The sequence below is a fragment of the Misgurnus anguillicaudatus genome, chromosome 2, assembly GCF_027580225.2.
Source record: "Misgurnus anguillicaudatus chromosome 2, ASM2758022v2, whole genome shotgun sequence".
Classification (NCBI taxonomy): Eukaryota; Metazoa; Chordata; class Actinopteri; order Cypriniformes; family Cobitidae; genus Misgurnus; species Misgurnus anguillicaudatus.
Window position 1 is genome coordinate 36,077,452 of NC_073338.2, and position 14,191 is coordinate 36,091,642.

General features: G+C 38.4%; 1 protein-coding gene across 9 annotated transcripts in view; it reads right to left on the minus strand.

Annotated features, from left to right (window-relative positions):
* Positions 1–14,191, minus strand: part of kmt2cb (lysine (K)-specific methyltransferase 2Cb) — a 134,483-nt gene that overhangs the window by 86,081 nt on the left and 34,211 nt on the right. For all 9 annotated transcript variants that reach the window (XM_055203001.2, XM_055202996.2, XM_055203002.2 and 6 more), the window contains exons 4-5: positions 12,654–12,807; positions 4,135–4,323 (exon numbers count right to left, since the gene is read on the minus strand). In XM_055203001.2, the coding sequence (XP_055058976.2) occupies positions 4,135–4,323; positions 12,654–12,807 (343 nt within the window). The remainder of the gene's footprint in view (positions 1–4,134; positions 4,324–12,653; positions 12,808–14,191) is intronic.

Genomic DNA, 14,191 nt, shown 5'->3' on the forward strand with positions numbered 1-14,191 from the left:
CATAAAAAATGATATTGCTTTACCATTACATCTTATGTGGAAAGAAGTTATTATAAATAATGACAATATAGTTTAGCGCTGAATGTAAAACTCTTTAAATGTTTTTTTACTCCAAAAGTGGCATTAAACGATCTTACTAATATTGATTATAAAATATGAATTAGCATCACAAGCATCACAATGTAAATAAGAAAGCAAACTCAATTTCTTTCACTTATCATGCGCTTGCTAAAATCATAAAATTGAGACATTCGCTGTGTCCGAAATCACATACTTCAATACTATATAGTAGGTGAAAATCAGTATACGAGGCAAGTAGTATGGCCGAATTCTTAGTATTAAAAAACAGTATGACCTACTGCTTCTGGCTAGATTTTTACGATTTATTTGATGGACACTTTACTATCCCATGAGGCCCCGCGAGCTAAAAAGCCACCAAATAAAAAAAATGACTTTAATAAAAATGCCAGAAACCTATAAACCGTGTACTTGTTAAATAACACAAACGGTAAATTATGGTTGTGGTTGTTCAGATTACGTCACAGGACATACGGGTCACGTGACAATGAAAGCATGGCGGATGCAAAATGTCTAAAATGTACACACAAACTACCGTCACCTAAAGGGTTATTAGGAACACCATACTAATACTGTGTTTGACTCCCTTTCGTCTTCAGGACTGCCTATATTCTACGTGGCATTGATTCAACAAGGTGCTGAAAGCATTCTTTAGAAATGTTGGCCCATATTAATAGGATAGCATCTTGCAGTTAATGGAGATTTGTGGGATGCACATCCAGGGCACGAAGCACCCGTTCCACCACAACCCAATAATGCTCTATTGGGTTGAGATCTGGTGACTGTGGGGGCCATTTTGGTACAGCGAACTCAATGTCATGTTCAAGAAACCAATTTGAAATGATTCGAGCTTTGTGACCTGGTGCATTATCCTGCTGGAAGTAGCCATCAGAGGATGGGTACAAGGTTGTCATAAAGGGATGGACATGGTCAGAAACAATGCTCAGGTAGGCTGTGGCATTTAAACAATGCCCAATTGGCACTAAGGGGCCTAAAGTGTGCCAAGAAAACATCCCCCACACCATTATACCACCAAAAGCCTGCAAAGTGGTAACAAGGCATGATGGATCCATGTTCTCATTCCGTTAACGCCAAATTCTGACTCTACCATCTGAATGTCTCAACAGAAATCGAGACGACTCAGACCAGGCAACATTTTTCCAGTCTTTAACAGTCTAATTTTTGTGAACTCGTGCAAATTGTAGCCTCTTTTTCCTATTTGTAGTGGAGATGAGTGGTACCCCGTGGGGTCTTCTGCTGTTGTAGCCCATCCGCCTCAAGGTTTGCGTGTTGTGGCTTCACAAATGCTTTGCTGCATACCTCGGTTGTAACATTTAACATAACGGTTATGCTCGGTTATTTCAGTCAAAGTTGCTCTTCTATCAGCTTGAATCAGTCGGCCCCATTCTCCTCTGACCTCTAGCATCAACAAGGCATTTTCGCCCACAGGACTGCCGCATACTGGATGTTTTTTCCCTATTTCACACCATTCTTTGTAAACACTAGAAATGGTTGTGCTTGAAAATTCCAGTAACTGAGCAGATTGTGAAATCTTCAGACCGGCCCGTCTGGCACCAACAACCATGTCATGCTCAAAATTGCTTAAATCGCCTTTCTTTCCCATTCTGACATTCAGTTTGAAGTTCAGGAGATTGTCTGGACCAGGACCACACCCCTAAATGCATTGAAGCAACTGCCATGTGATTGGTTGAGAAATTGAACAGGTGTTCCTAATAATCCTTTAGGTGAGTGTATATAGAATGTACTGTTTTAACAATAAAGCAGTAGGTACTTCATCTAATTCAGTATGTACTGTCACAGTACGCGATTTTGGACACAACGGTTGTTAGCCAAATTAAACTCTTCGACGAGGCATTTGTTCAAGAGATTAGTTTAGCAATTAGTCAGACCATTAAAAAAATGAAACCGGAAGTAAAGTTCGGATCCAGACGTGTATCACGTCAGTGCACGTGCGTCCGATGAAACCGTTTATAGAAAACACATTTTAACCAAACTAGTCAAAATGGCTTTATTACGTTTTAAAACCGAACTATCTATTTATTTATTTATATGCATTAATGTATTAAAAATAGCAGTTAAACAGACACTATTAAAACAACTTATTCTTCAGACTCTCAAAGAAGTTGTGAGATAATGTTTATGAAACTAGTGTTAATGAGTTTAATTTAGCTAACAATCATTGTGTCCAAAATGTTTTTGATGTGTTGCTGATAGGAGAGAGTAGAGTCCATAATGACGCCCAGGTTGCGTACTTGCGAAGATGCTGAGATTGAGCAGCCATCCACATCCAGTATGAAGTCATCAACTTTTTTAAGAAGTCACGAGGGAGCAAACACCATAAGTCCTGTTTTGTCTTTATTGAGTTTGAGAAGGTTATTGACAAGCCAGTGCTTTATGTCCTTCAAGCAGTTGATACGGGGGAAGGGTGGGAGAGAAGTGTAAGGCTTAGTACTGATGTAGAGCTGGGTATCATCAGCGTAACAGTGAAAATGTAATCCATGTTTCCGGATGATCATCCCTAGAGGTGACATATAGATATTGAATAATAATGGGCCAAGCACAGATCCCTGTGGCACGCCGTGTAAGACTGGCACCAGATCAGAGCAAATGCCCTTTAGGGTGGTGTATTGTTGCCTGTTGGTGAGATAGGATTCAAACCAGCAATACGCAGTACCAGCGAGGCCAATGAGTTCAGAGAGGCGAGTGAGAAGAAAAACTGTTTATAAAAACGTATTATAAAAACTGATTATTTTTTCTGCAAAATGCAAAAAATCCATGACAAGTTTTTTTAATGCTATAAATCTATTGAATCAATATATAAATGTGCATTCATCTTTACCATGTTATATTCTTTTAGTTGACTAGTGGTATACACTGATTAAAAAAATAAAAATTAATGGCATTAATCAAAACACTTACTGTCATATTAAAAACACTGTCATTGCTGCTATCTTCCTTGGGACGTCGTCCCTATACCTTTTTGACAGCGATCAGTTGTAAAATGTTTTGATCCTGCTCGATTTTTTTGTTCAATTTTTTCAGATTTATTGCATTCTGCAGAGAAGGAGGACTGGTGTTTATCGCGGTTTGGAAAAAATGGAGAAAAGATGACCGAATAACACGACGGATATCGAATTTTGCGTAAAATTGAGAAAAGACTTATTAATACTGACCAGATACAATTCTGATTTTGGCGGTAACTAATTAAAAAAAGGTGTTTATTGCGTTTTGGAACCAAACTCTTCATATTTCTTACTAGCGCAAATTTAGTGAAAAGCTACTCACAACACTTGTAAAAGCAATCGAACATTTTTAATTTAAACAGATTTATAGTTATTCCTTAAAAAACTGCTTTTCTTAGAAAAAATAGTTCTTTGTTTAAAATGATGTTCTTTGGGGAAAAAAACCATTTTACACCATTATCAAAAATTCTAAATATCAAGATCCACCTTTCATACTGCACATGTATTAAAGTTAAAATACAGTGACAATGAGGAACTTAAAAAAAGTACTTAAAGTCAAAACATGCATTTACATCTCTTCATTAAGACAAACAGCCATGCAGGACAAATTATCATTCAAGAAACCAGAGGGTCGCTTTAGGACAAACACTTTGTTTTCCTTTGCATGACTCTGTCTCTAGGATATTAAGCAAAAACACACACGCTAGGGCAATGAGTGTTGAGTTCGACTGGAATGAGCCATATTCAAACGGTTTCTGGCCTGAATGTCATCCAGATGAGGTTGTTTCAACTAGTGACGTCATATACCAGCGCTTCACTGCCTAAAGCAAGCCTACCGTTCAAAACCACAAGTAAACACACACGCACACTTTTTGGCCTGTAAAACCCTTTCGGCTCTCTAATAATCACCGATAATGTGTGATCTATTTCACAAAGGTCAGCCAATAAAGAAACACACGCATTGCCGTGAGAAAAGGCTAACTTTTCTGAGCTCATATAAACAGTTCACTAAACATCCTGTCTGATTTCACATCCTCAAACGCCTTAAGCCAGCACCGTCCAATCAGCTTACCTCTCTGGGCCCCTGCGCCTCCCTGATTGGCTGGCAGCCCCGCTCTTTTCATCATGTTCATGGCCCTCCTCTGGTGAGGATTGTCGGTGAAGTGGAGGGTCGCATTCGGGCGTGACCCTGAATGGCTTCAGATCCCCCTGCCCCAGTAAGCTTCGACCACCACAGTAACAGAAGGCACAGAGCTGCTCGCTGTAAAGGGAAGAGAAGATAATGGTTAACAAATGAAACAGGATGCATGTACGCTCGCAGGCTGACTAGATGAAAAATAGCCGAAACCCATCTACAATCAGACCAGCCTGGGAGACCAACTAAAGCTATCAAAGCAGTTTACATTTAGATTTCGGCTCACAGATGGACAAGAGAGAAACCACTCGTTCACATCTGGTGTTTTAATCTGTCTCTTCTGTCCACTTTTACACTAATGCGCACTAATATGATGTCAGAGCACCACTGCTTTGTGTTTTTAGTAAACATGCTGCACAAAGTTTGTACATGTACTGTATATTTAAAACCTTTCTTAGATATTTCAGAGAAATCGCAAAAAAAAAAAATCGCATGCAACTTTCGCACACTCACAAAATGAAACAAAAATGAAAGAGGCAGCCGCTTTCTTTTTATCAATGAGGCTGTTTACACTTGGCATTAATATGTGTTTTCGTCGATTGGATCACAAGTGGACGACGTTAATGCCAGGTGTAAACAGTGTTCAAAGCGTTTTGAGCTCGTCCACTTTCGACCACATTCAGAGGTAGTCGAAAACCCTTTCGATCGGATTGCTTTTGTAGTGTAATGTATTCGAACAGCCACAATCTCTCCACCCATTTATCTAATCTGAGGTACTGGACATGTTTTACGTCTTTTCTTACTTCTGGTGCGAACACACAGTGAACAGCGCTATTTTTAGCCTTTCATTGATAAAACTAAAGCAGCTGATCTCCGCAGTTTCATTTTGCAATGGTGAAAGTTGCGCAATCTTATTTCATCAATTGCGCTGAAAATTCAGAGAAAGCTCTAAAATATCTATGTACAAAACACTGTGCAGCATGTTTACTAACAACACAAGCAACTGACTCCAACATAATATTAGTTTGCGTCCATATAAATTCGTCATTACTCCCGCTTGCGTTTAAATGACAGCAGAGAGACTTGCCCACAGTCTCGACAGACCACCCCCCTCACAGTATTCATGACAGAAGCGGTCGAAAGTGGACAAAAGAGATGGATTTAAATACCAGGTGTAAACGTAATGTGTCTCTCTCATCCACTTGTGATCCGATTGATGAATACACATCTTAATACCAAATGTAAACAACCCCATTGATAGCATAAAGAGCGCACTTATACCTGTGGGTTCACGATAGAAGATTGATGTAAAAACTATGTGCTCAGAACATCACACATTAGGTCAGTAGGCGGTCTTTTCTGGCTGGTGGAATGAGCGTCTACACCACAAAAGAAATCGGTCAAATGCGTTTTCGACTACCTCTGAATGTTGTCGAACGTGAACAAGCTCACAACGATTAGACCCTGTTTACACCTATATTTAGCGTCATCCACTTGTGATCCTGTCGACCAAAACGCATCTTAATATCAGGTGTAAACAGGGCCTATGTGACTTTTAAAAACTACTCTAGTCTTGTTTCTCTAAGTGTACCCACCAAGGAGACAAAAAACAGAAGTTTTTTTATTAAAATTAGCCTAAACACCAAAGTTTATACTACGGATAAGTATGTGGGAGTGTTAGAATTCACACATGGCGCATTTTCCAGTTTCACACTCACTGAACGTGGGAAAATGTTCAACAATTAAGCTAGACTCCACTACAGCCTCACTGGGAAAAGCGGCTTCACGCTAACATGTTTAAATATAGCTACACATAACATTTAGACATAATAGATTCAACTGTGACAACGCTCCCAGCAATGTTAACTTTGAAAAGAAAATGATTAAATCATCACTTCAGACAACAACTGTCTAAATGTTACAAAAAACAACAGACTTAGTTGCCATCAGTGACTTAAAATTGTGACAACGTCAAAATCTCTTGAGGCATTAGTTAAAGGTGTGATTTTTGTGTCACCTTAACAGGACTGCAAAATTATGTAAAAATGATACATGTCTCTCAAAAACCTCTGCCATTGGTCAGAAAAACACACAACAACTCACCGCAATTCATGCCATTGGCTAAGGCAGTGTTTCTATCCTGGTCTGTTTGAAATAGCACTAGGGATGTAAAGATTCAACCGTGTGTCCCATTAAAAATTCCTGTCTGAAATCGATTCTGAATCGCAATGCTGCGATTCTTTGTTTCATGCACAGCTTGTGCGTGTACTACGGCATTTGGTCAGTAGGAAGTCCTTATCAATCTAAAATCATAACGAGTCAAAGTCGTTTATAACGTGCATTTAAAAAAAGCAACACTCGTTAAGCAAAATCATTTAAAATATTCTTTATTATCATGAAAATACCTGAAAAAATTTGAAGAACAGTGATATAAATATTCCTGTAGACATTTCCTGGAATAGCATTCGTAATGCTACTTCTTCTGTGGCACAAAATGAGTTTTTGCACGGGAGCGCCCCCTGGCGTTCGGATGTGCCTGGATTTCACCGTAATTCATTTCAATTCATTCATTGAGAAAACGCGTATTTGCACGGTTAATCGTTACACCCCTAAATAGCACCACAGAATTAAAACTACTGTTGTTTGCAAAAGTTTCCGCACCCCTGACAATTTCCATAATTTTCATTTATAAATATTTGGCTGTTTGGATCAGCAATTTCATTTTGATCAATCAAATAAATGAAGGACACAGTAATATTTCAGTAGTGAAATGAGGTTTATTGGATTAACTTAGATGAAATATGCATCTAAACGAAATTAGAAAGGTGCATAAATTTGTGCATCCTTGTCATTTGGTTGATTTGAATACCTGTAACTACTTAGCATTGATTAACTGATCAATTGGTTTGGTGAGCTCATTAAGCCTTGAACTTCATAGACAGGTCCATCCAATCATGAGAAAAGGTATTTAAGCTGGTCAATTGCAAGTTGGTGTTCTCTTTGACTCTCCCCTGAAGAGTGGCAACATGGACGCCTCAAAACAACTCTCAAATGTCCTGAAAACAAAGATTGTTCAACATTATGGTTTAGGAGAAGGCTACAAAAAGTCATCGCAGAGATATAAGCTGTCAGTGTCCACTGTGAGGAACATTGTGAAGAAAGTCCAAAGGCACAGTTCTTGTTAAGACCAGAAGTGGCAGGCCACGTAAAATATTTGAGAGGCAAAGGTGAAGGATGGTGAATATGGTCAAAAACAGCCCACGGACCACCTCCAAAGACCTACAATATCAACTTGCGCACTTTGCTGCGAAAGAAGCCTTTTCTGCACACATGCCACAAACAAAGTCGCTTGAGGTATGCAAAGGCATATTTGGACAAGTCAGCTTAATTTTCGAATAAGGTGCAGTGGACTGGTGAAAAAAGATTTGGTCATAACAAGGGGTGTTATGCTCCGCATGGCGGCAAAGAACACAGCTTTCCAAGAAAAACTCTTGCAACCCGCAGTAAAATTTGGTGAAGGTTCCAGTATGCTGTGGGGCTGTGTGGCCAGTGCCCCTACTGAGAATCTGGTTAAAGTTGAGTGTCGCATGGATTCCACTCGATATCAGCAGATTCTTGAGAATAATGTTGAGGAATCAGTCACAAATTTAAAGTTACGCCACGGCTGGATATTTCAACAAGACAATGACCAAAAACACTGCTCAAAACCTACTCTGGCATTTATGCAGAGGAACAAGTACATTCTGATATATTCTAGAATGGCCATCCCAATCCCCAGACCTGAATATCATTGAATATCTGTGGGTTGATTTGAAGCAGGTTGTCCATGCTTGGCAACCATCAAACCTAACTGAACTGGAGATGTTTTGTAAGGAGGAATGGTCCAAAATACATTCATCCAGAATCCAGAAACTCATTACAGGCTATAGGAAAGATCTAGAGGCTGTTATTTCTGCTAAAGGAGGCTCTACTAAATATTGATGTGATTTTTCTTTTGGGGTGCCCAAATTTATGCACCTGTCTAATTTCGTTTTGATGCATATTGTACATTTTCTGTTAATCCAATAAACCTCATTTCTGAAATACTGAAATATTACTGTTTCTTTCGGTTATTTGATAGATCAAAATTAAATTGCCGATCAAAACACTCAAATATTTATAAATGAAAATCATGGAAATTGTCAGGGTGCCCAAACTTTTGCATACGACTGTATTCATAGATATCAGTGTCCAAATAGTATTTTTTTTTAAGGGACAGTTCACAGATTTTTTTTTATTCTGTCGTCATTTAATTACCTTCAAATTGTTCCAGAAATGTTAATAACCAAACCAATCAGAGGTCCCTACTGACTTTCATAGTAGGAAAGAAGTATACTATGGAAGTCAATAGGGTCTCTGTTGGGTTTGGTTACAAACATTCATCAAAATACCTTCCTCTTTGTTCATCAAAACAAAGAAATTACTACAGGTTTGTGAGTAAATGAAGAATAAGAATTTTCTGTGAACTATCCCTTCAACTAGGGATGCACTGATACAAACTTTCTGTGCCAATACCGATATTCCATTACTTAGAATGACATCTACCAATACAGATAGATATACCGATAGTTTTGTTTTTTACCCCTCGATTCAAATGATTATGTTCTGAGATCCTAGAAATGCAGAGCATACAAACTGAAACTCTGTTGTCATTGTCACCAAATTCAAAATAATCACACAGCATGAGTTCTAATTGGGTTTCCCTCTCTTTTGATGCCAGGATATAATCTGCCCTGATCATCAGCTAATTTTAAACAATTGGTCGATGTCCGATAATGGACAAATTGCTTTTATCTGCAGATACAGATTATAGGACAATTTTTTGTTGCATCCTTACTTTTAATCCATACATATTAAAGGGATAGTTCACCAAAAAATGTTAATCATGTCATTAATGACGTGAAAGTAACGTGACTACAGTGATGTGGATGACGTGTTATCCTCAGACATAAGGATTTATGTTTTTTTTTCAAACTTACAGCGTGCAATCTCCCTCAGACTGTAAACGAAGCCCGGGCACAAAAAAAAAACAAACAGCTGGGGCGCACCAGAAAACACGTCAGCATTCGCATCACGTGACTTTAGTCTTGTGCATGCGCTTCACAACAGACGCGGAAGAGAAGACAATACTGAATAAAGTCATAATTTTTTTTATTTTTGGACCAAAATGTATTTTCGATGCTCCAACACATTATAACTAACCCACTGATGTCACATGGACTACTTTAATGATGTTTTTATTACCTTTCTGGACATGGACAGTATACCACACATAGATTTTCAATGAAGGGTCAACAAGCTCTCGGACTAAATATAAAACATTTTAAACTATGTTCCGAAGATGAACAGAGGTCTTACGAGTTTGGAACGACATGAGGGTGAGTCATAAATGACATTATTTTCATTTTTGCGTGAACTATCCCTTTAAGCTAGGACGTGCATCTGTAGGACAGAGTTAAACTACTTATGCATCGAATTAGGCATGATCTTAGCATTGGCCCAATTGCATTCCTCTGGTCTGGAATATTGTCAGCAAAGATGTTCGTGTTAACCTAGCAGCTGATGTTTGAGAAGTACCCAAGTAAAGAGGTAAATATTTGTCAGACCTCAAATATAGAGTTGTTGCCCACAGCGCTGGCCTGAACTGGCCGGACAGCCTGTCATAGAGCGCGATCATTCAGTCCGTTAACAAACTCTCATGCACAGATGTTTGAGAGACCTGCGGCCATGGTGAGTTAACTGTTTGGACAGTGGTTTGTGTGTTTGTGCGTGTGGCAGGGAACCTTAAATTCATAATGTTACATCAACATTGAGGAACATTCAGCTGGGGGCGTAAGCAAACAGACAGAGGTACACACACACACTTACACACACTTACAAACCCAAAAACTGGTCTCGAAGTAAAAGATTTTGGATGTGACTAAGTACATACTGCCTTCAAAAACAGGATGAAATAGTATGCATTATGTAACACTGGTATTCTGTTGTCATATGTGACCCTGGACCACAAAACCAGTTATAAGTTGCACAGGTGTATTTGAATGGGTCAAAATTATTTATTTTTTATGCCAAAAATAATTTGGCTATTAAGTAAAGATCATGTTCCATGAAGATATTTTGTAAATATATAAAATGTGTTTATCATTAGTAATGTTTGCTGCTAAGAACTTAAAGTTTGGACTAGGGATTAGGGATGTAACGGTATTATAAATTTCGTGGTATTGCGGTAGAAGATTTTCCCGGTACCACCGTGGTCACATGATCGGTAAAGCATTAGGTCTTCCGGGCAACACGTGTAGTTTTTTTCCGGTCAAGTAAAGCGAGTGGAGGGACGCGGGAACTACAATTCCCATAATCCCATGCGTGCTACTCTGACGCCTCTCTTCAAGTGGAGCGGCAATGGCGGAAGCAAAAGAAACACGGATTTTAAATCTGATGTGTCAAAAAGTTCGCGTTCGCTGTGACAAGGAACGAGTAAGGACAAAATGTGATGGACATTCAAAAAACGAGTGAGTAAATCCGTGAATGAGCAGAGTGTGTATGCCGTTTCTCAATGACAAGGTTGCAGGCTCCTTAGGTCGCATATGCAGGCTGCATCCGTCATTAAACGCCTGGCGTACTAGTTAACTGAGTATTACATTCGCAAGTCATAAGCGTGTTACAATAATATACGATTAAATAAGAATAATAGTCAACTTGAAAAATGTTAATATTTTGAAATAAGACGGTCTTCATTACGTATGCAGCCTACAAAAGCGACCCATAGAGGCTGCAGACTTCCGATTGGGAAACGCGCATCTGTATTAAGTGAGCTGACCTCAGCTCTAAGTCCAGCTACAATAAGTAAGCAATTTTCATTTTTTACTGGGTTGTTTTTGTTTTCAGGAATTGACCCATCTTAAAACCTATCATCTTTTCTTGATTCTACAATCACAACCGTTGCTTTCATAGGAGTACCAAGCATTAGCATTAATATTAATAATAATAAAAACTAGGTCAATTGAGGGAGTCACTCAATTCTTAAAACCTGACTGATTGGGAGTTGTTTAAAGTCGACAAACTAAAATGAAACTTAATTTTTTTGTCCTTTTTATGAAAATTGTAAACACTTCACTACACTTTGTACATTGTAATGTTCAGTCTTGTTTAATAAACACTTATGGGAGTTTTTCTAAGTCTTCATTTGTTTTTTTTTTCTTCCTGCAAATGTTTCAATAATTACCGTACCGTGGGCATCATACCGAAATACTACCGTACCGTGATTTTTTGATACCGTTACATCCCTACTAGGGATGCATAACGACTAATCGATATTAATGTATAGCAAAATACAAGTTTTTTATATGTGTGTGAACTGTGTATAATAATTATGTATATATAAATACGCACACATGCATGTAGAATTTTAAGGAAAAAAACGCATGTGTGTGCTTTTATCTATACAAAGTTATTCTACACAGTTCACACACATATATGATGTAAACAAAAACTTTTATTCTGCTATAGATTAATCGCGATTAATTGTTATGCATCCCTAGTTTGGACAACTTTGCATATCCCACCATGCATTGCATTGCAATGCATTTCTATTTTGACAAAATTTGTCAAATAACTTTATGCAAAACTGGTAATAACAATGCAGCATACTGCTGTTTGAAATGTTTATCACTGCATAATGCATACTTATTTGCATAACAGCAATTATTCCATTCTGGACCATTAAATGCATTGTGGGATATTCCATGCAGAATGCTCTGTTGTATACGGCTCATTTTCGCATATATAGTAGGTTTATCCAGGAATCCCACAGACACTGAAACTTTACTGTGCACATACACTATACCGCAAAACTAAAATGATTACACTTATGCATTTGGCAGATGCTTTTATCCAAAGCATTTTAATGCGTGCATTTTTAAGGTTTCCTTTTTTAATTAGTTTGTGTGCTCCCTTGGAATCGAGCTCACAACCTTTGTGCTGCTAACTAGAGTATAATAGCAATTCCGATCACAGCTAACATAATTAGGATCCATCGTAATGCTGTACATCTACTTTTAAAGTGCTGCTCTTATAACAGGAAACTCTGTGAACTCTGAAAGCTCAAGGGCACTCCTGTACAGCGATCTTCTTTACCCAGAATGCTCCTATATTAAGCCTGATCGTGAGCCCAACACCCACATTAAAAGAAAACAGTAGCCAGCCGCAACACACACACACACAGACACATGCGTATGTCGACAGATACGTTACCGTTCATAGTTATCAGCTGTCTTTGCCTTTTGACATTTATGGAAATACACAACACAGTTGGACAGGTTTAAAAGAGAAAGCCATTCATGAATGTTTACGCCGAGACGCAAAGCTCATGCTTCCCACGCTGGCGATGACTCAGCCCAGCAAGAGGATGCTGCTCTGACCTGCTTTTAGCTTCTCCAAAGGCTGATGATGTTTGTGCCGCCCCGGTCTCACAGCTCCCAGGAAGAGGCGATGACGACAGCTCCTCTTCCTCCCCTCCTGCTGTAACTGCCACAGCAGCGGTGTCCTCCATCTCCTCCGGCTGCTCTTTAGTGACTGATGGGAAACACAGAGAGATTTATGGACATGAGAGATGCACCAATATAGATAGCCACGTAGACAATTTACAACTAATTTAAAGGGACACAAGGCAGCATTTTTATTTTAATAAATCATCTTCGTAAGTCGGTATATGGTTAAATGACTCATTACATGACGAATGAAGACCCTCTCGCCCGCCCCTACCGTCTGTAGGAAGAATACCCCACTTGCAAGTTCGCTGTATCCGACCAGGTGTCCTTCAGTCTCGTAAAGTCTCAGATATAGAAAGCATTTACTCCCAGACACTAGGGGGAGCTAGTAGAGAAATAATACTCAGACTTGCCTGGTGTGCCTTTAACATTCATAATTTAGCATCATAACCGTTTTTGACAACTGTATTTTAGCAACATTTTTCCAGTGATGTAAAAGAGTCAATTTAAAGAATGCTTAACTAACTTTATTTAGGCAAAAATATGGATTAAAGGGCACTTTATTATGCAAAATCCACTTTTTTAAGTTGCTGGGACATAATGTGTGTTGGCAGTGTGTAAACACAACCACCCGACGATAAAAAAAAATCTATTAAACCAAAGCAGTCTCATTACATGCTGTTTTGATTCTCTTATCAATGCGAGGTCACATTCATAAAGCCCCGTCCACTTATAGTTCTGCATTACCACAGTTTTCACCCTCAGTGAGTTGTCCACTAGATACTATTGTCTCGGACTGTATTGATCAGATCTACTTTAACTGAAAACGCTTACTGTCTGTTTGTAAGAAAGTGAGGAGCTGTCTAATAAATTGTGAACGATTATAACGATTAATTGCCTGTTTTAGGGCTTTTAAGTTTAACTCTCATAGATTTTTTGTTTGTTCATGAAATTATTTTCAAACATTGTTGTGATTATTTTAATTAAATATTTGCCAGATTTACCTGGCAGTAAATATTAATACACATAACACACATTTAAAAGCAATTACTTGATGAATATATCTTTTCAAAAACTGAAACACATTCCTTAAATTTGAAATTGTTTTACTTGGCAATTCATACTGCTTATCAAAGTTCTTTAAATGCTGTTTTTACATTGTATTAAATGGCTTTGCAATGTATCGCGTTACACTGTCAGTCAAGGAACGCCATTAGATACTGTCGCGTTTATACAGGCGCTGCAGCTCCCCCTTGTGTTTTTAGAGAGAAATGCAATCATTGCGGTGATCTGAAATCATCACGATGAGGTCAAACAACCGCGATGAGATGATTATTTAATCATTGTGACAGCCCTATTTTCAACTGTGAAAATATTCACAATACAGTCTTAATGCAGTACTTTATTTATTTTAGAAAGTGATTTCCTCATAATTAAACACTGAGTGCATTTAAATGACAAAATAAGAA